Here is a 26,064-nt window from a genome sequence, read left to right as displayed (position 1 = left end):
AGCATCCTCTTTTGTTTGGGCTTGGGTTTGTGTTTGTTTTCTTGTTCTTGATTTGATATCAACTGTAAAGGACCAAGGGAACACAGTTCCTGTGTCCAATAGGCCCTTGTAAGGTCGAGTCCCGGGCATAGATGGGGCTCAGAGTGGGGGAACTTGAAACTGCTGCCACCTGCATCCCGGGAGCCGGCTCTGCCTGGTTTGCACCGACCCTGATAAGCAGCATTGAAAGAACAACCAGTTCTGAGAGCAAAAACTTCTCTGGAAAGCAACTTCCACTCCGCATTCTCCACCTCCCGCCAAGGCCAGACCCTGCCCTATAAAAGCTTGCCCTTATCCCCCAACAGGCCTGATTTCTTGGACCCCCACGGGGGTGGGTGAACCTCACCCCGTGAGCGCAATAAATTTCTTGCCTATGAGAAACTTAGCCTGGCTTTTCTTTTCTTTACTGCCCCAATCCTTTCAGCCCTTTTTCAGCTTTTATTACTTGACAGATTTTCATTTCGGGGCCACCTAACTGCATATATAATAAGGATGGGTATAAATTGAGTGACATATGAAACTAAGATATATATATGAAATTAAACGGTAAACTTTTCATATTATATACATAAGTTGATTTGCAGTATGTACAATTATTATGTAGGTCATTAGTATATAATATATTTAAAAATTACCTTACTATTAAGATACCTATGTATATATTATATTTAAATATCCTAAATTTGCATTCCTATATTTCCTAAATATATATAATATGTATAATATGTGCTGTGTATAAAATTTATAGATAGATTTCAACATTAAGTATATATTGATTAGGATAAATAACTAAGCAAAATAGAATTTAATGTATTTTTTGTGCTGTTTAAAATAAAATTACACTTAGTATAATCAGCTAATAGCATAGTATAATGATAAAAGTATAATGATATAATAATGATAATAGTATAATGATACATATGATTGGGTTATTAAAATAGAATGTGTATGGAAATAGAATATATATTTATTGTTTGCTATATTTTATTTAAAATATAGAGATAATGGAATATTTATACATATATTTTGTGTATACATAATTAGAATATGTATGTATGATTTTGTTATCTGTAGGAAATTATAGGATGGAGGAAATATTTGACTATATTTGTCCAACAAAAATGATAAGTTCAGAGAGTTAATATTTCAAAGGAGCCAAAATTATATCTCTTGGGCCTCCCCTGTGGCGCAGCGGTTGAGCGCTGGGTTGCGAAGCTGCCCGCAGCCTCTGCGACGCCGGTTCGATCCCCGGCTGCTCCCCGGCCACCGGAGGAGGGTCCCGCATGGCGCACAGACCTCTCCTGCCGCCCGCTGCTCCCCTCAGCAGTGTGCTTCAGTCCTTCTGCCTGCTCTGCTCCCCGCTCTGGCTCTGGTGAATTCTCTCACCCTCCCGCGCTTCTGACTGTACCCAGTGCATGTATGAACAAAACAAACAAACAAATAAATAAATAAATAAACATGCCTCTATAAAAAAAAAAAGCCTAATTTAAAAAAAAAATTATATCTCTTATAAAAACAGTCATTTTGTACTTTATTCCAGAATCTTCTGTTTTGTTGCAAGTTTCAGTGTCTCTAGTCTTCCAGTGATTTAAAAAATTTGTCATGATCTTAATATAGAGCAGATGTAACAAACGATTAAGAACCCACATTGACTTTTCTATGTGGGAAGTTACAGGATGGTGTTTGTGATGGGGAAACGATTCCATTTTTCCATGAATTGCAAAGGAGAAGATGTCACTGAACAAAAAATATTTCTCAAAGAAGCCTGGGACTGAGGCAACAGGAATAGGTTCTGCAGGGAATTGGGAGCATATCGGATTTTTCCTCCTGCTTTCGGTTAACTCGGAAAAGTTTTTCTCCTTATAAGACATGAAAGATGGTAGAGCCTGGAAGAGCTGTGTTCAGACACATTGCAGAAGCAAAGGCAAAATTGCCTTCTCATCACAGAAGTTGGCAAAGAAAGAAACTTCAAGAACAAGAACCCAGCACAGAGATGGGACAACAGGGTGGGAACTCAACTCACCCCAGCCTCTACAGTCATCAGCATCATGCCCTGTCTCCCTGAGCACAGGAATTTCCAACCTTATGGAGTCATTATTAGAGTCTTGGCTGGGAAGAGACCTTGAGCTTCTCATGCCTCTTTTAAAAATCTGGAGTAGGATCAGCACCACCTGGGAACTGTCAGAAATTCAAACTTTTGCATGTATCCTGATCTCTGAATCAGAAACTCTGGGGGTGGGAGAGAGGTATGGAGCCCAGCCCAGGACTCCCAGGAGATCCAGATTCAGCCAATATCTGAGAAACTCTGCTCAAAGATGTCAATATTTTCACTTCCCCACTATCAGTCCAGGTGAATCTGTTAGGGGGAAAGGATGTCTGAGCAAACTCCGTACAGGCTTTGTGGACTCCACCCCCACCGCACTGGGAACTACAAATCCCATAATCACCAAAGGGAAGGTTGCCAGGGCCTCAGGGCAGAGTTAAGCAAGTAGGCTCACAGTTTGGGTTTTTAACTAGCCATGTGGCCAGGGTGGGGGTCGCTGGCTTGACCACGAAGCGTGCTAGGTTTTTTGGCCAGCTCAGTGGGTCATTGGGATAGGTTTTTTGGCCAGCTCAGTGGGTCATTGGGATTCCAGGTCAGCGGAACCAGTAGGATGCATTTACAAACTTATCTCCCTCTTTTTCTCCCTGAGTTATTCATTTCCCAATTTCCCCTTCCCCTGTAAATAAACCTTTTATCAACCTTTGTGTCTGTCTGCAGTTTAGCATTAATAAGTCCCCTTTAAGCACGCGGGTGAGGACCCACAGTCAGGCAACCCCATTTTTTATCGGGGTTTGCCCTGTAACAAATCCAGTGCTCCTGCTTCGAGTTGAGCCTGAAACATTCCTCTCTTTCTCTTCTGCTTTGCTCTTGTGACTTTGGGGAACATCTCAGGCCTCCTTTCCCCTGGGCCAACTAGATACTGCTCCTCTGGCCTCACAGCCCCTGACTCACCTCCCTCAGGGATCATAAAATGGTATTTGAGTTGTTGGCTTGTGCTCATGTTACAGGTGTGCAGTTTTAATCATTTTATTTTAACCCCCAGTGTATTGTCAACAGAAGACTTAATATTTGTTGACTGGGCTGACATTACCGGGCTGGCAACTTTAGAAAGAGTAATAATAATACCATCTTCCACTTACTTGGCCCCGACCACTCTATTTCCATAAACCCTCGCCAGCCTGAATTTCAAAAGCATGTTTTGCTGCGTCTGTGAAGCCATTTGTAGGGAGGGAATCAAGGCATCCAAGCAAGCATTGCCAGCCCGGGGCTTCCAGAGCCAGAGTGTCTGCTCTCCAAGTGGGCGGGCTCCCACGCTGCAGGCTTTTTGACCAAGCAGTTTTGAGTCCCCCACATTAAACAAAATCTAATGGATAGACCGTCACAGACCGGAAGATTGGTGGTGCTGTCTAATTCCTTGCAGGCACTGCAGGAAGGCCTGTGTGAAGCTCCACCACGAAACTCAGGGTTATCTGATTCATTCATGATTGGAGAATACAAGGTCAATATATATAAACACCAACTTTAATCCTGTGAACTAGCAAAAACAATTGGAAATAGAAATGAAGAAATGCTATCTACAATAGCATCTGTAGGGGCAGGAGGACATGGAGCAGGATCTCTATGATCCGAGCAGATGGGGTAAAGAAGTGAGAGTCCTGGAGTGGCTTTTGCAGGCTTTTATTGGGATTTACCAGGCACACGGCAGGCAGGGGTGGTGGGGGGCCAGGAGGCCCTGTCAGCAGGTAGGGGTGTTGGGGGGCCAGGAGTCACTGTCAGCCTCCCGGCCCCCCCAGCAAGTCTTCACTCTTTCTGGGCTCTCCTGCTTCTCGTGTTCTGCTCTCATGGTTCTGCTGGCGTCCCCGTGATGCGGCCCTTATAAGCGCAGTATGAGCCCAGGCGAATCCCATCTACATATGCCCACACCTATTCCAGGTGCCCGCCATCAGTCATGCATTCAGGACCACAGGGATCCATCATCAATCCTAATTACAGGAGGGCAGAAAAGCCTGATATCATTTACTTACCCTACAGCATCCAAATACAAAAATACTTAAGAGATACATTTGTCAAAAAATGTTCAAGATCTACTACAAGGCATTGAGAAGACCATTATCGATTAGTTTTTACTTTCTAGTGCTTGTTTTAAACAGAATCATGTGAAATGTATCCTTGTGTCTTTTTCCTTTACTCCGTTTGTGGTTCCTATTGCTAGTTTATTATTGCTGCTGTACTCAGACTTTTAAGCGAGAGGAAACCATTAGTCTAACACTCCGGTACAACAGCATTAAGATATCCTAAGGATATGCACAAATGTAAACATATTACTGTTTGCTGAATTTTTTTAAAGATTTATTTATGCATACAAGAACCGGGGTACAGGCCAGAGATGCGTGGGGTGAGAGGATTCACCAGAGACAGAGTGGGGGACAGAACAGGCAGACTGACTGAAATACACTGCTGAGGGGAGCAGCAGGCGAGACAGGAGAGGTCTGCCGCGCCATGTGGGTAGCTCCCTGGCCGGGGATCGAGCTCGTGCTGCAGAGGCTGCAAATTGCTTCACAGTGTGGTGCTTAACCCCTTGCACCACCAGGGAGGCCCCCGTTTACAGAAAATTTGATCAATGGCTCTGCTCAGTGTCTATGGAGTTTCGAGACTGTGTTTGTGGAAAATACATCTTCTCAACGGGCATCTCAAAAGAATCCAACGTCCTCATTTGATGCCTCTAATGACAACAAAAAAATCAGCCCACACCATAACGGGAAGCGCTCCCCGTTGGGCCTTCACACCTAGCAAAGGGCAAAGACTCCCTAATGCGCAGGCGCGTCTTTTGCCTCGCGTCGCCAGCAAAGGTCTCCACACGCGCTGACACCTCCACGCAGACAGCGGAGCCATCTGCTGCCCGGACGCGGCACCGCTGCCTGCCGGCCAATCCCGAGCGCCGTAGCGGTCACGTGCGCGCCGGCGCTAGCCCGCCGCGTCCCGCCTCCCGCCTCCCGCCCGCGTATTCCCGCGAGCGCGGCCTCGGCCGCCCCAGCTTTAGAGAAACCCGGAAAGCCCACGTGCGCCTGCGCAGTGCGACCCGTGGGCGGGACGCGGGAATGCGCCGGCCGCGGAGTGGGGCGGCCACGCAGGCTGGGAGCCGGAGCGGCGCCGAGGGGGCGCGGCGAGGCGGCGGGCCCAGCGCGGAGCCGGCTCGCTCTCCCTCCTCAGCCGCCGAAAGTAAACTTTGCGGCTGCCCCCGCGGCGCCCCAGCGTCCTCGGCCCGGCCCCCGGGCGCGCCGCGGCCGGCCCGCAGCCCTCCTGAGCCCGGGCCTCGCGCCCGCCCCGGCTCAGGGCCTCGGCGCCATGGACGCGACGGCGCTGGAGCGCGACGCGGTGCAGTTCGCCCGGCTGGCCGTGCAGCGCGACCACGAAGGCCGCTACTCCGAGGCGGTGTTTTACTACAAGGTGGGGCGGGGTCCTGGGCCGCGGCCACGCGCCCTCTCGGCCTCGCCTGGCCCTCTGCTTGCCTCCTGCGCGCTCGGGTTCAGGGGTGCGGCCCCCCACGCCCTCCCGGGGTGCTGCCGCCGCGGGGAGGCTTGTCGCGGCTGCGGGGCCGCTGCCCGGGGTGCAGGCTTGGCTGGCGGGCACATGCCCACCGTTGAGCTGCTCCTGGCGGCTGAGATTAGGAGTGGCGAGGTGGCCCTGAGCTCAGGGGTGCTGTCCCTTGGCTGATTTACAGCCGGGGGAGGGGCCTTCCGAGATACTTGTGCCTTGAAGACAGTCAATTAAATATCAATTTTAAAAGCCTTTATCGTAGCATTTCATGTTTATCTTTGTGCTCAGCTGACTGCGCCAAGGTGTGCCCCCCCACCCCTTTTAGAAAATGGACTTGGAGCGCCCTGTTCATACTGTCTTGCACCTGTTCTTTCCACTTGGACTTTTAAAAATGATTAAATGAATCTGTCTAATCTAATCCTGTTAGTTAGAGACGCGTTGTATGTCTTTATGTGGATGTGCTGTAATTTATTTACAGGGTATTGGCCATTTAGGTTTATTCTGCGTTTTCAGCATCCTATGCCATGGTGCGATCACTGTCCTTGTAAAGTAATGTTTTAGACATGACAAGTATCAAATTGCTTTGATCAATCTTTTGGGTAAATCACCGAGAGCAGAGTTAGTAAATCGTGAGAGTATGAGCTTCCACAATCCACACTGTGCTGACTAGTGTTGAGGATTTGCAAACACACCCCTCTGCCTCTAGCCCGCCCCTCTGCTTCCTTGCGGATCTAGCTGTAGCCTCATATTATCACCTTGTTTTTTTGAAAGGATATTAGACTTCGATAATATTTACAGCAGTAGTAATTTTTTTCCATAAATGCTATATTCTTGGTGATGTGGTTTGCTGTTCTTAGATTATGTTTTATTTTATTCCTTTAATTTTATAATCTATTGAGAGGCTTCTGGTGTTTCAGAATCATTCCTTTGGGGCTTTTTTTTTTTTTTTTGACATTTCTATGAAGATGGCATTTCTTAAAAATTCTGTTTCAGTTGTGTGAAATGACTGCCAAATATCCCTAAGTGAAAATAGCGCTATATAAAATTTTTTTTCTAAAACAAAAGAAATTACTAAGCATCGCCTCTTGTTTCGCTGTAGAATTACATGTTTTGAAGAATATTTTATCCTTGAGAAAGAAAAGTAGTTGCTCTTCTAGGAACTATTTATATAAACGTCATCAGATAGTGTCATGTGTCACTGTTGTGATTTCTTCATTGTGTGTCACTGCAAATGTAAGTGACATAAATTGATATCAGTAAAATAAAATTGATATCAGTAATTTTAAAACCTGGTTGTAGTTCTCTTAAACCAGGTAATTATTTGGAAAGCCATACTTACATGCAAGATAATTGGACTGTGTGTACATATTTATACACACCTGTGTCACATCAGCTTGTTGAAATTAAGTATAATGTTTTGTATTTAGAGAATGATGGTACATATCTGAGTTACAGAATCTGAGGAAGTCATGTCTTTTCTGTTCCCTCACTCTTCAGACTGAATTTCCATCTGGCTCAAAGCTGTACTTTTCTTTCTGGTTTTGTGAGCTTCATTGAAACGACCCCTGCCTCAGTAACTGGATTCAAAAAGTGATGCTCAATCCAGGATCTCTTTGCATCCAGACAATTGAGCTCCAGGCTCCATGAAGAGCACATGCTTAGGTCACTGCAAATGAGGTGTTTTTACTTAGAGAAATGGCTGGTAGCAGTGTCATCTTCCTGGAGTGGTGACGGGGAAAGCAGAGGCTAGTTCTCACTAACTATAGCACAACTGACTGTGAAAGATGAATCCAGGTTTTGGTATTTTACACAACTGAAATGAGCTTTGAAATGTGTTACCTTTTCACAGAATTTTCTGGGAGTGAAAGGTTTTCTTCCCACTGAGAATTAACCTTTTTAATTTCTTGTAATTTTTTTCTCGATATTTAACTTTTTTATAGGCTATTATCTGTTTGAGTGTTAGTAAGGCTCAATTTATCTTTTCAGGGATTATAATTTAAATCTGACCTATTGAAAAAGGAAAACAGCAAACCACAGCTATTCTAAGAAAATCCTTATAATCAATCTTTCCTATTTTAGTTGGTAAATTTTCAGCAGTATGTGAAAATTGAGAGGATTGAGAACTAAAAGAAAGGCATTGGGGGAATTATACAACTCATTTTATGAAAAAAATACTGATGCCATAGAAAACACTGGTGAGTTAAGTGGTCAAGAAAATTCAGACTAATCCACCTACTAAGTTCTCTTGGATTTTTAATTTTTTTTTTATTTTTAGGAAGCTGCACAAGCCTTAATTTATGCTGAGATGGCAGGATCAAGTCTAGAACATGTTCAAGAAAAAATAAATGAGTATTTGGAAAGAGTTCAAGCTTTACATTCAGCAGGTTAGTAGAGGACTATTAAATGTGTCACTGGTTTTGTTTTCCTTCTCCCGTCAGTTCTTAGTTTCCTTTTCATCTTTGGATCTTGTTCCTCATTCTTCTGCTCATTCCTCTTTGGGTAATCACATCTTTCAGTATCATAATAAGAAATTAGAATATAGATCTGTGAGGAAGAACCTTGGAGATGATAATGTCCAATCTCCTTTTAACTCTTTTTCCTTCTGATTGCAAGTAGCTTAGAGGAATCTTATGCAGCATTGCCTGATGAACTTTGTACTATTTTCCACTACTCATTCTGAACAGCTATGTGAAGTTATAGGCACATAGTTAGGAGAAAGTACACAGATGGTGGGTTATCAGCATTCAGATAGAGCATCATTGGCATTTTTTAAATATCTGTCAAATGCCTGCTGAGGATAATGAGGTTGAATGACTCCTGGTCAGTGTTTAAAGATTTTAGTAATAGGTTTCACAACCCTCCTTATCACGGTCTTCAATTTCAAGACCTTAAAGTCTTTTTTTAGACCATGTCTTAGAACAGCAACATGTAAGCAGAGACCTAGAACTGCTTGTCTTTATTTTTGTAAACAGCATGACAAATGTAGTGATACACGTACACAATAGGCTTGATGATCAGCTTTGTTAGAGGTTTATGGTTACTGTCAAAATTTTTGTTCACATGCATGGAAAAGAACATGTTCATAAGTAAAATAAAATATGTACAGCAGGGATATCACTAAGGGCTCTTTTTAACTCTTTTTTCCTTCTGATTGCAAGCAGCTTAGAGGAATCTTACTCAGCATTGCCTGATGAACTTTGTACTATTTTCCACTATTCATTTTGAACAGTTATGCGAAGTTATAGGCGCATAGTTAGGAGAAAGTAGATTTGCTCATTGGACTTCTTGTTACTGGAATCCCCTTAAAAACAAGGTAGATTAATTTAAGACTACCCAGAAATTGTGTGTATTGAAAAGTGAACTGTCTGTCAGGGCCTATACCTGATACAAAGTTACATAGACTTATAGATTCAAAATACTATGTAATCAAAGAAGTTTGTGTTGCCAGCTAAGTAAATGAGATTTAAAAATTTTTTTGCCCAATAATCAGGAACCTTATTTCAGAAAGTGTTTTCAAATAAAATTTTCTCAGTATGGTAAGTTTGAATATAAGAAAAGTAGACTGCCTGTGTATCAGGACCTCACTTGATACTAAGTTACCCTGACACATGTATCCAAAGTGCTGTGTAATTCAGTGAAACTTCATTTTCTCAACTAAAACGAAGTCCTAAATTTATCAGTGTGATATTTCTAAAATTGATATTAAGGGACAGAATGAGATAATCCTAAGCTCTTTAAGAATAAAGACTTGCCAGTGAAAGAGAAGTAATGTTCCAAAAGGTTTTTTAAAGCACAAAATGCCTTAATTATTTTGCCAGCTTTTTCACCTATTTTGTTCAATAAGTGGAGCTTGATTTGTAGATAATTCATTGGTTTCTTTATTATTTTAAGCATTAGAGTCCCTTTTCAAATAAAAATTTTGTAGTACATTTAGAAAAGCCTTAAAATTAAGATTGAAAAGAGAAGGGGAATTAGTCAGTTTTTAGAGGTTTTGTTTTTTTTTTTAGCTTCCTAAACTTTTTATTTGTTCTTGAACTTAATTGAGGTAACATTGGTTTACAATGCTTGTGTATATTTTAAGGCCATAGGTTCACACATCTTTCAATGTTTGTACCACACCATAACCCTCTACCACAGTCCACTGTCCCCTGCCTTTCCCTCCTGGAAGCCTCAGTTGTGCATTCAGATTTCTAGGGTTTGTTTTGGTACAGTTTTGTCCCTCTTTGTAGTCCACATACGGGTAAAATCATCCAGTATTTGGCTTTCTCCTAACTTACTTTGTTTTTGCTAAGTTTTTAAAATGAAGGCTCATCCAGTTTTGTTAAAGAATGTTTTAAATGTATTAAAATGATATGTTGTTCCCTATATGTACAATATTTTGTCTGTGTGACTTTTTTTCTCATTCTAGTTCAATCTAAGAGTACTGATCCTTTGAAATCAAAACATCAGTTGGACTTAGAGCGTGCCCATTTCCTCGTTACACAAGCTTTTGATGAAGATGAAAAAGGAAATGTTGAAGATGCTATAGAATTGTATACAGAAGCCGTAGATCTCTGTCTGAAAACTGTATGTATAATTACAAGTTAAATTTGGTGGATTATGCTAAGTAGTTTCTTCCCTTACTAATGAATTTTACTTAATTCCTTAAAGATAAAAAATATTGTATCATTATAAGTGCAACTTCAATTAGTTGTCATTAAAAGATAATGAAGAGAAAGAGAGTGAAAATGGGTTTTGACATCTTGTTTAAAATTTGACAGTATTAAGATACAGTGAATAGACAATTGTTTTTTAAATTACAAATCCTATTTTTAACCTTACATAAAAGTAGTTAGGAATTCACCATCACAAATTTATGAATTTAGAATAAGCTTCCTTTTTTTTTTTAAAGGTTTATTTATGCATGCATGCAAGAACTGGGGTACAGGCCAGAGGTGTGGGGGGGTGAGAGGATTCACCAGAGACAGAGTGGGGAACAGAACAAGCAGCTCGACTGAAATACACTACTGATGGGAGCTGCGGATGAGGCAGGAGAGGTCTGCTGCGCCATGTGGGTAGCTCCTTGGCCGGGGATCGAACTCATGCTGCAGTGGCTACCAATAGCTTCATAGTTTGCGTCTTAACCCCTTGCGCCACCAGGGAGGCCCTCAGCTTCCATTTTTTTCCCCTTCTGATTTCAGACACTAAAAAGTAAGCTAGTGGTTTGGGAGAACTTTATTAACATGCATTGTGAAATCTATGTTGGGTGACATTTACTGCTCCCTGCGATCCCTGGTTGGGACTATTAGCTTTAAGGAGCATCTAGTGCACAAGTGCTTCTGACAGGAGGGTGAGGAGAGGTAGTAGAGAACAGTGTTCTCAGTTTACAGGTCTGGATTTTTTTGTCCAGAGTCTTTTGTTTAGGAGAGCCATCTAGCCTTATTTCTGTGGGACTTGAGACTGCAGGTTCTGTGCTAGTCTGAGGTTCCTGCTGCTCAGTCTTCCATGCACCATGATTGTACAATTGTGGCTCAATACCTGTTCGTATCATGTGGCTTTAAAGTTTCTCAGTGACAAGTTTTCAACAGTATTTTAAATAATACCTTTAAGGATGAAAATAAAATGTCTGTTTATTCTCGTAATTTCAGGAAGTGTAATGTGTACTGTAAATTTTTTGCTTGGAAATATCATGGATCAGGCAAATTAAAAATAATTATGCTTCAGAATGTCTGTCTTTCTTTCTCTTAAGTCTTATGACACTGCTGATAAAACTCTGCAAAATAAACTGAAACAATTGGCTCGACAGGCACTAGATAGGTGAGTTTTGGTCACTCAAGTTCTTTTCCATGGATGGCAGTGTACTGTGTTACTTTAGTGTAACAGATTTATGTATATATGTGGTAGAGCTCATGGTAATGTCTGTCTTTAAACTGAGATCTAGAGCAAGTTTACCTTCTTATTCTAAGAGAATTGACTCCTCTTTGTAGTTCCTGGCTTTAACCTTAAGAAGTAGTAACCAATCAAGACATGTTTTATTTAGTTTTTGCTTTGTATAAAAAAAAAATGGTCATAATATTTTAAATGGAAGACTTCCCTCCAGTGTACAACATCAGACTTCTTAAGAGGAGCACTTCAGGGGGTTTTCCAGAGGTATTACTGAAAATAGAGAAGTTGGGAATGAGCCTGCTTGCTCTTATACACATACCTCAAATTAGACAATGTGTGTGATTCCTTCAGTCCTTGTTCCAGTGTCAGCTTTTCAGGAAGACCTGCCCTATCTATTACTTAAAATTAGATCTCCAATACTTCCACCCTACTTATTTCCCATAACTTTCCACTTTCTTAGTATGTGAAATTTACCAGTTTATCATGTTTGTTATTAACATCACTGTATTCTTTTCAAACCCATCACCTGCAAGTAAGCTCTCTGAGGGCAAAGATTTTGTCTGTTTTGTTCAATTCTATAACCAAATACCTAAGAGAGAGCTAGATATGTATTCAATTGGCATTTGTTGAAAGAATAAATGGCTTTATACCTCTTGAAGAGAGTTATGCCTCCTGAAGATAAATTACATTTATCACATGAATTAATAGAATTACCTTCTTTTGAGGTTCTGAATAAGTAGCACTGCCACCCCCAGCCTTTATTTTTTTTTTAATTAAGGTATAATGGCCATCCCTTCTTTTCATTATTATCATCTAACCTTTAGTTTATTTCTCCAAATTCATGAGGAATTGGGCATTTGACACCTAATTATTTTCCCCATTTTGACTTCTTTCACCAGTCAGAATCACAAATGACTCTTACTACTGAGGTGGCTAACCAGTCAGTATTCTCTTAGTCTATCCCAAGCCCAGTCATGGGTTGGGTCAGTCATGGGTTCCTTTGAGGAGCTGTTCAAAATTATGGATGCACTCTAGGGAAAATGTACGTAAAGTTTTACTTTTCATATAATTTCAGAATGTTCACGAGACTCTTGAAGCTCATATGTGGACCTCAGGTTAAGAGTTTGTATAGCTTTTTCTTTGACAGTCAGTATCACTTGAGGCCTCCCATGATCCAGCACTTGCCACTGGTCTCAACTCCCACTGCCTCTCATGTGCATTTTACACAGGGGCACCATTCTTTTGAAACTATCTTAACTCACTTCGCTGTTTCACACATCTGCACATTTGTACATGCTATTCTCCAAGTCCGCAAGTGGGCTTCTCAGAGCTCAAACATCAATTTAGAGTAGTTCTCTCTTCCCACTCGTTAAGTCACTATCTTCTTTTGTGAATGCAGTCACAGGTAGTACTCGCACCTGTTAATTTGTGATGCCGTTTGTTCCCTACTGCATTAAGTGTTCAATATTGCTTTTAGAATATTTTTGCAAGAATAACTTATCTTTGGAAATAGCTTCAGTAATGAAATGTTGACTATGTTTCAGATTTTTATATACTAATTTTTCACTGGGAATACTTGACTAGTTCTTAAAGTAAATTTTGTTTTCTGGAAACCTACATGTGAGACTTAAAAGGTTTTTTGTACCTTTTTCTATTATAGAGCTGAAGCATTGAGTGAGCCTTTAACAAAGCCATTATGCAAAATCAAGACAACAAATATCAAGCCAAAGCCACCTCCAGCGAGAACACATTTTCCACTAGGAACTAATCCCTTCCTTGAAAAACCCCAGCCATTTATAAGTCCACAGTCATGCGATGCACAAGGACAGAGATACACTGCAGAAGAAATAGAAGTTCTAAGGTAAATTAGTTTATGATTCATTGCAGTGAACAATTTTGTCCATAATCATGGACAAATTATGTTGAACATAATCAGTGCAGGTGATTTTATTCTCGTTAGATTTGTTGAGTTGTATTCAGGTATTTGTTATGTTTTTTGCTGTTATGGGGTGACAAATTATATTGTCTTACAGTCACAATATATTTTTCATGTGTTTTAGTATGAGCATTTCTGTTAGACATAAGGTTTTCTGAAAATCCTAGCATTCTTCAAAATTGAGCACTAAAGATTGGGGGCCGAAACAGACCTATGGCAGACCCTCATAAATTATGTAATTTTGGAACCAAAGCCCTAATGGGGAAAAATGTTGCCTTAAGTTAGCAGTATAGGCCAGCTTTTTTACATTACTTTAAAGAGCTGTTTTAAAAAAAAGTATATCACAGAGACCTGGTTCCAAAGCCTAAACTTTACAGAAGAAGTTTGCCAACCCTTGATCTAGGAAACTATCTAAGTAGCCTCAGGGGCTATTAAAAATGCAAAGCAACAGTAATATGAAAATCCTTTATTGCATTCTGAGCCAGTGTGGCTGTTCTCTAGTTGGGCTCTGGAGGAGATCTGGCCTGCTTGATAGAGCTGTGCAAGTCATGTAGTCACTCATTTTTAATTTCCTAAAATGGGCCGAAAGAACTTCCCCTTAGTAGCAGCCACCTGAGAACATTTTTCTGGTGAAGATTTTAATTCTAATCAGGCTCTCTTTGCCCAGAAAAATTGCATGTGAAACAATATAATACAAAGCAGAACAAAGAAGGCAGGTTTTAGAGACAGTATATTAATAACGGTCCAATAATTGCTGCTCAGTATCCATATGCTCCCACACACATTTGAAATGTTGTTCTACAACAAAATAACTTTCTGTTCAACAAAATGCTGCTGTTCTTGATGTAAGTTAAAAGTTGTCATCTTTTCAAAGTGAGGATACCAGCCCTCCCTGGAGGGTACTGGGCCTCCCTGGTGGTACAAGGGGTTAAGTCGTAGCACTATGAAGCAACCCATAACCACTGCAGCATGGGGTCAATCCCCGGCCAGGGAAGCGACCACATGGCACAGCAGACCTTCCCTAACTTGCCTGCTGCCCCCCTCAGCAGTGTATTTCAGTTGATCTGCCAGTTCTGTTCCCCACTCTGTCTCTAGTGAATCCTCTCACACACACTGCCCCCCCCCCGTCCACTCTTCTGGCCTATACCCCAGTTCTCGTATGCATAAATAAATAAATCTTTAAAAAACAAAACGAGGATACACAAAGTAGTTGTCTTTATTACTCATTGTTATCAATCAGTCCTCAGAATCTTACTGAATATTGTTACCTAAAGGCAAAATTGTGAATTTATATTGTAACTACTACTAAATAAAGGGAGAAGCAGAAATAGTTAATGTCTATAAATAAACATATACACAAAACAAGAAAACATGCAAAGCTTTTCTAAGACACATTTCTTTGTCAAGAGACCATACCTGGGTACTTGTGACACTTCTTTACTGCTTGTTCCATACCCTTGGAGCCAGAACACATTTTCAGAATTGTAAATGTTGTTTTTCAAATTCCAAAAGTAAGTGTTTGCTTTCTTGGTGCATTTTTCTCACTAAGCCTTTGTGAGATAGAATGTACTTTGTGTACCTGATGTCAAGCACACTTTGAATACCTCTAGTGTTGGCCCATTTAGAGACCTATGTTTTTTTGTGAAGGATAATACTCTATTGAATTGAATTAGTTATTTTCAGGTATTCAACTATTTCTGTAAAAATTTTGTCCAAATAAAGATTTAACAATGTGAGATTATGAGTTTAATTTTATTCTAGCTCCATACTTTGTTTAAATTTTAAGGAGTTTAAATAAGATGATTGATAATTAATGTAGACTTCAATATTTAATTTAGATTGTCTCTTGTGTTTTGTAGGACAACATCAAAAATAAATGGTATAGAATATGTTCCTTTCATGAATATTGACCTGAGGGAACGTTTTGCTTATCCAATGCCTTTCTGGTAAGTAAGTGCTATTGCAAATTTTATTTCCAAGATCATTTTGATTTTCAGTACTTTTTCCATACTCTGAAGCTAATTTTAATTCATAGCCTTAAAATTCAAATTTGTAATTAAAAAGTTTGATTGGAAGAGAGGTATGGCTATGGGAAGGAGATTAGGCAACAATAGGGATCCTCCATTATCATTTGTCTGGAAATGGGCATCCGTGGCTCTTTCTGCCTGACTTAATCCATAGTCTTTGGCACAAATGTCAGGACTTAGTAAATATTGGTTGAATTGTTATTGAATCACAATGGAAATGTAAGTCAGTAAGGGTATTGAATTGAACACTGGAATAGAATAACATTATCAATGTTCATTAAGCAGGTTCAACTCAAGAAAGATTGATGAAAGTGTTAGCACAGTCTTCCTTGACTGAAGTAGTTTATGTCAAGATCCTTAAAAATACTGTTTGATTTAGGACTTACAGCTTCTAGTCGTCCTAAGAAAGTAAAAATTCAGTGAGAATCTTTATAATATAAGAGTATTCATCAATGTATCTGTTACAGCAAAAATTATTGAAGCAAACTAATTACCCAATAATATGGGAGTGAATAAATAATCCACATTATTATGTTAAGTGTAAGCTACCTGTAAAAAATGATTTGGGAAAATGCTTGCAATACAGTAAATAACAAAAAAAGAAAAAAGAAAACTTTATAACAACCAAAGTTTATTTTTCTTTTTGTATATTTATAGAGAAAAATATATATCAAAGTGTTTATATAGTGGTTATATCTAGGTAGCAAAATTGAGTGATTTAACATTTTAAAATATTTTTACTTTTCAAAATTTCTGCAATGAGTATATTATCAGAAAAAAATTAAAAGTTGGCTGCTTATTATATACAGAATACATAAAAGGCTCTATTTAGAAGGAAAGCGCTGCTTTTTCATTTTCTAATGTTTTCTGGAATGGACAAAAGTTAGACATCTCAAGCTAGTCAGTTTATCAGCCTAATATTTTCACTTAGGTGATCATGTAATACTAGTTACTAATTGGAATCAAAGAAATTTTTATATTTGAGAAACTATCATGTTAAAAGTACAGATTCTACAGCCAAGCTGTCATGCTTAATATCCTGTGTGCCAACTGGGAAAGATTTAAAAATTTTTTAAAAATCTGAAACAGATTTTAAAACATAATAAAATTCACCTCATAATCTTTCTGTGATGATCAAATGAGTTAATAAAATATAAAGCACTTAGAATGGCACTTATTGAAAGCACTATTTAAGAAGGGTTAACTCTTAGTAAAAGAATTCTTTTGTTATATACTAAATTATGTTACATTATTTGACTGTATATTTCAAATACTTCAAATATGTCTCTATCCCTTTGGTGTGTAGTTTCATTTAAGGAAACCTAAAGTGTTTACATATGTGGTCAGATATATGTGAACGATAGTCATCAATATTGTGATTGTGAAAATGTGCATTGGTTATTCTAGTATATTATTAAGTGGTTATATCCAAGTAGAGAGGTAAACTTGTAGTTCCAATCTTTGTAACAACTTAAGATAAATATTTTTAGTGCTCATACTACAGACTATTTAAGAATATTATGTATAGTGTATATAAGAATACTGCACATCAAGAGTCCAGTATATTATTAAGTGGTTATATCCAAGTAGAGAGGTAAACTTGTAGTTCCAATCTTTGTAACAACTTAAGATAAATATTTTTAGTGCTCATACTACAGACTATTTAAGAATATTATGTATAGTGTATATAAGAATAAACTTAACATGACCGTCAGGTTTTCAAGAAATTGAATAACATGGGAAGATGCTTACACTGTAATTGAATCAGTAAAGAACAATGTGCAGACTCCCTTAATTTAGGCATAGCCCTTGTCACAGTTGGGACTTTACATTTTTTGTCTGATTATTTGTTCAGTGCCTATCCTCTATACTAGACTATTAGCTTCATAAGGACAGAGAATGTCTGTTTTAATTAAGTTGCATCCTATCATCAAAGCAAGAATCTCCAAGTCTGCCATGTTGTGGATACTCATCAAATACTTACTGAATTAATTAAGTTTGGAGAAAATTTTAGAATAAATACTAAATTAACTAGACTTAACTGGCACAACTTTTCCTTTTTTGTTTTCTATATTATTTTAGAGAAGAAAAGTGACAGTAAACATTGTAAAGGTCAAGGATAGTATGATGGACAAGAAAAACTTACATAATTTATGAATCTTTGGCTAGAAAGTTGATTTAAATAATTTTCGGTTATGTACTTCTAAATAATAACGTTTACTTCACTGAACAAAAATTGTTTTTAACACTTCAGGTTATAAAGAAAAACACTAAATTTAGAAATTTAGTAGTGACTTTTGATAGGATATTAAAATATCTTGAATTTTCTGTATTAAATTTCATCTGACAGGTTATTAATACCAAGTAACTAGATTATAGATTGAACTGGCCTTTTTTAAATCTCAAAATTTTGTCATAGCTATCTTTAAGTTACTCTAAATTCACTCTGCTCACGTTCTGTTTACAATCAGCTCATGAGGCTATATACATGTTTGAAAACATTACGTGGAACACTAGTGGTTCTATGAGATTTTTGATGATCATCAAAAATGACCTTGGCAAGTTACTTAATTACTGTAACCCTTTTCCAAAAATACTTGCTTTTAAATAAAATTATTTTGAGATTTAAAATGAATAAAGTATGTAATGTATGTAAAGTATTTTAGCATGATTCCTGCACATGGTTATTACTCAGCAATTAGCTACTCTCATTGTCAAGGGCCTGCATAAGGATCCGTACACTGCGAGGCCCTTCAGTCAGCTTCGGAAAAAACAATGAGTCAGCTTGCATGGTTGTTAATGACTTCATTTTATTGAAACTGAATTTCTTAAAACCATGTAAATTAAACTTTTAAGTTATAGTAAGGTAAATGTAATTGAATTTTAAGCTACTCTTTTCAGTTATCTAGGTTGTTTTTTAATTGGTGATGAGGATCAGAAATTACTAGATTCATGGTTAAGTGTAAAGAGTCAAATTTGCCAGAATTATTTTAGAATGACGTAAGTAGGTGATAACGACAAAAAAAATTCTCTAGGAAATTTAATTTTGGTTTTGAGTCATTTTAAGATTTATTTTATTACCTCAGTGATAGATGGGGCAAGCTGCCATTATCACCTAAACAAAAAGCTACATTTTCCAAATGGGTACGGCCAGAAGATCTCACCAACAATCCTACAATGATTTATACTGTGTCCAGTTTTAGCATAAAGCAGGTAAACATTTATTTTGTATAATTTTATATGAAAGGTTGAATTTTGAAATAATTTGAATATAAATTTTTTCTTGGATTTTTATTATAATTCCAGGTACATGAGTATAATTGGAAAAATTACTCATTCTGCATACTTTGTCATAGACATACTGAGAGAATATACTTAATGAATAAATGTTTTGAGCAGTTACAGATTTTTATGTAGACACTGTTTATCATATCAATATGTGCAGATGAGAAAGATGAAAATCTGAATTTCATCTTTGATAAGGGATAGATATAAAAAACAAAGATAAGGCCATATGTTAAAACACTTGAGCAGTGGAAAAGCAATGTGATTTTATTGTGAACTTTATTTAGTTATGTATTGCATTTCTTATAAATGCAGTCTCTTCCATATTGGTATAAAAGCAAGTATTCAGGAATACCAAAGGATTCAGGAATCTTTTGCTGTGTGTATTCATTTTAAATAATCATATTTTAATAAACCAACTTGTAAAAACCTTAATTTTTTGGTATTAAAATGTGTGATTCAATGAATATGCACTTATCATTAGTAGGAATAAATCATCCATATTTAATTATTGTAAATTAACTTCATTGAAATGCTTTAATTAGTTTTCTAGGATTTGCTTCAACAAAATGTGAGTTGGTAGTATGACTTTTCTGTTATTTTTCTATTTAAGCAACAGCCAAGATATTTAGTATAGTCAGATGGTAGGTGCAGTGCTTAAAAATTGTAATGTTGAAGTTAGCTGAATGAGTAGATGACTATATTAATAATATAATAAATACATTTTTCATTAATAGACAATAGTATCAGATTGTTCCTTTGTGGCGTCACTGGCTATCAGTGCAGCTTATGAACGACGATTTAATAAGAAGTTGATAACGAGGTAACAGTTTATATTGTCCCTTTAACCCTCTTAACTAAAAATTTAAAACTTAGCCCTTACCTGTGTGGTAAGTAAAGAAAGCATATCATTCAGAATATATGGTAGGCGGATGATTTTGTGACTAGGCGGATGATTGTGACTTTTGTGGTAGGCGGATGATTTGTGACTGTGGAAACGTTTGTTAAAACAATCTAGTAACATGCACATGTAGTTAAAGTAACATATATGGATTTAATATGTTTTGAAATAAATGAAATTGGTCCAGGTAAAGTCATATCATATTTGTAATTGTTCTGTACTTCATGGTAGCCTCTAGCCACATGTGACTATTGAACACTTGAAATTAACTATTCTAAATGGGCTTAAGTCTAAAATACATCATATTTTAAAAACTAAGCACAAACTGTGTAAATTGGAAAATATATCAAATTTTGAAATCATACTAGTTTGGCTATGTTAGCTTAAATAAAATGTTATCAAAATTAATCTCACCTTTTAAACTTACAGCTATTGAAAAATATAAAAAAACTGCTCTTGGGTAGTACTGCTTTGGAATAAATTAATGTTACTGAAATACTTTGAACGGACTTAAAATATTTTCACTTAATAGAAAATTTATTAGCAAGTATTACTAAAAACTCAGAACTTTTCAGAAGTTTGTGAAATTTATCCCCTAGTGTATGATTTCCTGAGGTACTTTATTCTATCAGATAAGCACTTTGATTAAAGTGAAATTCTTTTTCTAGGCATATTATAAAAAAATTCTTATGTTTATTTTTATAGAATTGCCAAGATAATACCATGTGTCTAGATAAAATATATCTTGTATATTAGTTGTGTTGAATATTAATGTTAGTAATTACATATTTATTTTTCTTAAAAAAGCATAATTTACCCTCAGAATAAGGATGGTGAGCCAGAGTACAATCCATGTGGAAAGTATATGGTAAAACTGCACCTCAATGGTGTTCCAAGAAAGGTGAGTAATGTTTCTCCTCCTCCCAGCTCCTCTCTCCTTTCCCCATTTTTGAATCTTGAGAGGAATCATTAAGAAATGTTGTTTATGTGAATATTTTAATAATTTAAAACAACTATGAACCAGAGACACACTATGGGGGGTGGGGAAAGGAGGGTTTGGGGTCAAAATAAGGAGGTTGCAATTGTATGGGGAATATAAAAATAAAATTAAAAAAAAAAAGAATTTGAGTTTGTGCTACCAGTATAATCATAACAAGAATAAAGGTGGGTTTTTTTAGCTAGTTTTGGAAAATTTATACAAAGTGCCAAAAAGTAACTGAGCAACTGTTTTAAGCTAGCAAATTTTGATCTCATAGCTCTTAACTATTATTTAGATGAATAGGAAATCAGACTAAGTCTATTAGTTCATAGCAGTTTTATGTGTAGTCATAACTTGCGATACATAAATTCTGTTTTCCATTGTGAAATAGTTGTCAGAAAAGTCAAGATGCATTACTGCTTGAAAAACAGAAAAAATACATCATGATTTTTCCATCAACCCAATAAATACATAGTTCCAAATTACACTAATTTCTTTAAGGACTCCGCACAATATTATAATGACTTTGCATGCTCTAGCTCCTGTCTACACAAGGAGATTCGTGGGTCAACATCAGCCTCACCTGGAATTGCAGAATTTTAGCCTCACTCTAGACCTGCTGAATCAGAGTCTACATTTAAACAAGATCCTCTGGTCTTTCCAGTCTGATAAACTGAGTTTTTCTGCTTATCAGTAGTACTCAAACTTTAGTGTTCACCTGGAGGGCTTATTAAAACACATTTCTGGCTTCCCCCCCAGAGTTTCTGATTCACTAGATACTGGGGAAGGGCATGCCCCAGGCGATACTATTGTCTAAGGACACCCTTTGAGAATGACTGCTGTAACTAGCTACTTACAAATTATTGAGAATGGTTTTCTGAACTATAATTTTTAAATAACTTTGTTTAAAAGAATCTTTCAAAATACAGTTGTATAGTTCTGTTAGTATTAGGTCAAAATTATTCTTATGCTTGTTAAAAATATTTTCTTTGTTGTGATTACTCTATTATTTCAGGTTTTTTAGCCATAATGTAATTATGCCATAATTAAGCATATAATGTGAGTATCTTTGCAGGTTGTGAAGTTATACTGTAGTTATACTGTTGATTACCTTAAAAGTAAGGCCTTTTTCTAATCATTTTATATCTAATATACATCTGTAGAGTCCCTAATACATTTAGATGGTATAGCCATAACATTTAACTGGTTAGCTCAGGATTATCATCTCATGGGGAGATTAGTTTGTGAAATTGAACAAAGACATCATAGAACATTTTATAATTGGTCAGACTCTAGAAATATGGAATTGTCATTTATTTAATAGACATATGCTGTTTACTTTTCAAATATGAAAGATGGGTTTTTTAAATAGAAAAACTTTTAAGTTTTTTAAGAAAAAGAAAATTAATTTTCTTTTTCTCCAGGTGATAATTGACGACCATTTACCTGTTGATCATAAAGGAGAATTGCTCTGTTCCTATTCTAACAACAAAAGTGAATTATGGGTTTCCCTCATAGAAAAAGCATATATGAAAGTCATGGGAGGATATGATTTCCCAGGATCCAATTCAGTAAGTCACAGGATGATCCAGACACAGACTATGCTATATTATATGACTTTGTTAAATTTAAATAGTTATAAGTAAGACTTTAGTTGAAAAGCAGAGAAAACATGTTCCCAATCCCTGAAAAATTTTGATCTTTCACCTTGCTATGGGAATATTTTCTCTTGTAAGAATTTTGCAATATATAGTTTTGGTCTTCAGGAGAGCTTACAATGTAGGTATCTGCTGTTAATTTTGGACTATGGCATCAGTTAAAGTGTACCTTTTTAAGAACGTCTTCCGATCAAAAGGATGTGTCATATTGTCATTCTTTTATATATATAGATTTCTAAATTCACATTTTGTTTTCCCAATCTTTTTTTTTTTTTTTTATAGAGGCATGTTTTATTTATTTATTTGTTTGTTTGTTTGTTTTTGTTTATACATGCACTGGGTACAGTCAGAAGCGCGGGAGGGTGAGAGAATTCACCAGAGCCAGAGCGGGGAGCAGAGCAGGCAGAAGGACCAAAGTACACTGCTGAGGGGAGCAGCGGGTGGCAGGAGAGGTCTGCGCCATGTGGGACCCTCCTCCGGTGGCCGGGGAGCAGCCGGGGATCGAACCGGCGCTGCAGAGGCCGCGGGCAGCGTCGCAACCCAGCGCTCAACCGCTGCGCCACCGGGGAGGCCCTTGTTTTCCCAATCTTAACACAACTTTTAAAATCAAGGTGTATACTAGTGTCCTTTAGTTGTACGAAGTAAACTACTGGGCTTCACCAGAAATTAGTTGATCAGAATGACTTTGGATTATGACACTCAACAGTGACCTTAAAGAAAAGTATTTAATCTGGGCCTCCCTGGTGGCGCAGCGGTTGAGCGCTGGGTTGCAAAGCTGCCCGCGGCCTCTGCGGCGCTTGTTCGATCCCCGGCTGCTCCCCGGCCACCAGAGGAGGGTCCCACGTGGCGCGCAGACCTCTCCTGCCACCCGCTGCTCCCCTCAGCAGTGTACTTCGGTCCTTCTGCCTGCTCTGCTCCCCACTCTGGCTCTGGTGAATTCTCTCACCCTCCCGCGCTTCTGACTGTACCCAGTGCATGTATAAACAAAAAAACAAACAAACAAATAAAATAAATAAATAAATAAATAACATGCCTCTATAAAAAAAAAAAGAAAAGTATTTACTCTTTCTTAGCTTCGTTGCTTCCAATAATATGAGTATAATACCCACCTATCAGAGTTGTAAAGATTAAATGAAGTGATTGTGTAAATCAGACATCATACAGACATGGTTAGTTTCCCGGTCTAGTATTAGACCTCTTTCATGCTTCACAAAGGGAAAAGGTTTATGAAAAGAAACACTTACATAGTCATAGGTGGGCAGGAGAGCTGCCTCTCTTGTTCTTAAAAATGCTAGGCAAAGAATGTGTCAGTCATAGTTAAATGCAATGGGATGTCAAAATTTCCTTTTCTTAGGGTCAGTTGGTGAGTGTCATAACCCAGAGTCATTCTGATCAACTAATTTCTGGTGAAGCCCAGTGGTTTACTTCATACTACTAAAAGACAGTGGTATACACTTTGATTCTAAAGGTTAAGTTAAGATTGGGAAAACAAACAAACACTTAAATGTGAATTTAGAAATCAAAACTTTACTTATTTGCTCTGTCCTTCAAATATTTCTATATTTCTAATCCATTACCTTAATTCATCCAGTGCAATTTATAGAAAGAATGAGAATTTACATAAAACATTAGAAAAGTGACTATCATTTTGTAAGAGTTCAATATATGGTAGAAGACTATCATTAAAGTATTTTTTTCTGTTACATAGTTTGTTTTCATCATACTTAATTAGTAAAATAATTGTTGAATTCAGGAAAAGAAGCAAAGATTGTAAAGAAAAGACAAGTTTGTGTTTACATTCAAGTAGAAATTTGTAAGAATTTCCTATCAAAATCTGTATATCAGATCAGTGAGATTTACTAGCTACCCTTGGGATCTAAGAGCTTGAAAACAACACTGGTAGAATTGAAACATGTTTGTGTTACAGAATATTGATCTTCATGCACTGACGGGATGGATACCAGAAAGGATTGCCATGCATTCAGACAGCCAAACTTTCAGTAAAGATAATTCTTTCAGAATGCTTTACCAAAGGTAAATATTTTTTCTCTACTGTTTTTGTAGTTAAAGGAGCTATTGAAAAGCTTCATAAACTTATTTCAAATAGGTATTGCAAAGACTGTCATTTTCAGTTATTAGAAAAAGTGTGTTTTAAAAATATACGTCACTTTATTTACTTGCCAGCCCTCAATTACCCTTTATGATGGTTACAGTTAATCCATATTGTAGATAACCAAAATATTTGAATCTGGAATACATATCATACAGAAAATTTATTTTGTACTTCCTAAGTACTTACCTATTTGAAGGAAAGTGGGAAAAGAGAAATCTGAGGAAGGATGAAGAGGAAGGTAGCATAAGCCTTAAATGAATAGTCCACATGTAGGGACTGGAAAATTATGTATACAGTAATACACATTCAGTAGCAGGACTAGAAAATGCAATGATTTGATAAATACAATTCTGTCACTTTTTGGGACACATTTTGGGAAGTACACTTGGTATTGAACATCTACTTTATAAGTCACTGGATAATTTAGCATTTTCTTTCCTTCATGGATCACTTTCTACCTGAGAAGTAAATCGGGGTGGGAGAGGGATGTGATAATGTATCTGATATCCTTAGAAATGGAAATGTAACCTGTTTTAGAAAAGATTTCAAATTGTGCAAATTTTCGTACAGCTCATTAGACTAAAGGAAATAGGGTATAATCTGAGATTGCAAATGGTTTTCAATCTCTCGATTTGTCTGTTTGGTCATTGCAGGTTTCACAAAGGGGACGTCCTTATCACTGCATCAACCGGAATGATGACTGAAGCTGAAGGAGAGAGATGGGGTCTGGTCCCCACACATGCATATGCTGTTTTGGATATTAGAGAGTTCAAGGTTTTGCCTTAAATTAGTTTTTCTTGTTTGATAATAAGACATTGCAATGATGCTAAATGATATGTTAGACTCTTGATCTGAAGTTAGACACCTTATCCATTAGGCTACATGGCCACCTCACAATATGTTACACTTGAATACTGACAAATTAAGATTTAGGTTAAGTTTTTAAATCAATCCACTTGTTGAACCACTTGACCATTGGAAATTATGAAATAGATGGGAAATGTAATAATGGGAAGCACAGATATTATGACAAAGAAATGCAGTATACCTCTGTTTTTCATAAAAGTAACATTATTGAGGTGAATACACCGCTCTCAGCGTTCTGGGCTATGTTGGTTTTTTGGGATCAGTCACAGTGTTAGGCTCCAGAGCATAATGAACACTCAGTAAATATTTATGAAAGGACAAGGCATAAGGGGGACCTACAACTAGAAGCATGCCCGTGGGGTTGCAGCGCTTGCCTGCCCTCAGGCCTCTCAGGCCCTTTCTTTGTGGTTGGTATTGGAATGGCTGGCTTCACTACTTCTCAGATTATTGATCAGTTATTTTTTTTTTTTTAAAGGAGAACTCTTTTGTTTTTTTTTTGTTTATTTATTTATTTACTTATTTATTTATACAAGCACTGGGTACAGTCAGAAGCGCGAGAGGGTGAGAGAATTCACCAGAGGCAGAGCAGGGAGCAGAGCAGGCAGAAGGACTGAAGTACACTGCTGAGGGGAGCAGCGGGCGGCAGGAGAGGTCTGCGCGCCATGTTATTTTTAACTGGGTCTGTTCTGTGGATAGAAAATACAAAGATTATTGAAGATTTTTTCCCTTGATGATATGGTACCTATCCTGTCTGGAGTCATTGGAAAGTATCTAGCAGTGTATTCCAGCTTCTCCTGCTTTAACTCATACAAG

At 37.7% G+C, this 26,064-nt stretch overlaps 1 protein-coding gene across 6 annotated transcripts in view; it reads left to right on the top strand.

The window, feature by feature from the left end:
• Window positions 1–5,367: 5,367 nt before the first annotated feature.
• CAPN7 (calpain 7) overlaps window positions 5,368–26,064 on the top strand; it is a gene marked incomplete at its 3' end in the record, with an annotated part of 31,886 nt that continues 11,189 nt past the window's right edge. For 4 of the 6 annotated variants that reach the window (XM_084247620.1, XM_084247619.1, XM_084247617.1 and 1 more), the window contains exons 1-12: window positions 5,368–5,530; window positions 7,896–8,004; window positions 10,029–10,186; window positions 11,349–11,416; window positions 13,146–13,346; window positions 15,281–15,367; window positions 18,535–18,661; window positions 19,471–19,556; window positions 20,442–20,535; window positions 22,038–22,184; window positions 24,199–24,305; window positions 25,038–25,158. In XM_084247620.1, the coding sequence (XP_084103746.1) occupies window positions 5,429–5,530; window positions 7,896–8,004; window positions 10,029–10,186; window positions 11,349–11,416; window positions 13,146–13,346; window positions 15,281–15,367; window positions 18,535–18,661; window positions 19,471–19,556; window positions 20,442–20,535; window positions 22,038–22,184; window positions 24,199–24,305; window positions 25,038–25,158 (1,407 nt within the window). In that variant the 5' untranslated portion in view covers window positions 5,368–5,428. The remainder of the gene's footprint in view (window positions 5,531–7,895; window positions 8,005–10,028; window positions 10,187–11,348; window positions 11,417–13,145; window positions 13,347–15,280; window positions 15,368–18,534; window positions 18,662–19,470; window positions 19,557–20,441; window positions 20,536–22,037; window positions 22,185–24,198; window positions 24,306–25,037; window positions 25,159–26,064) is intronic. The other 2 variants (XM_084247621.1, XM_084247618.1) reach the window with 2 other exon arrangements.

Source organism: Talpa europaea, assembly GCF_964194135.1.
Source record: "Talpa europaea genome assembly, chromosome: 11".
Lineage (NCBI taxonomy): Eukaryota > Metazoa > Chordata > Mammalia > Eulipotyphla > Talpidae > Talpa > Talpa europaea.
Note: the sequence above shows the minus strand (reverse complement) of the source record. Positions and strands in the feature narration are given on the sequence as shown.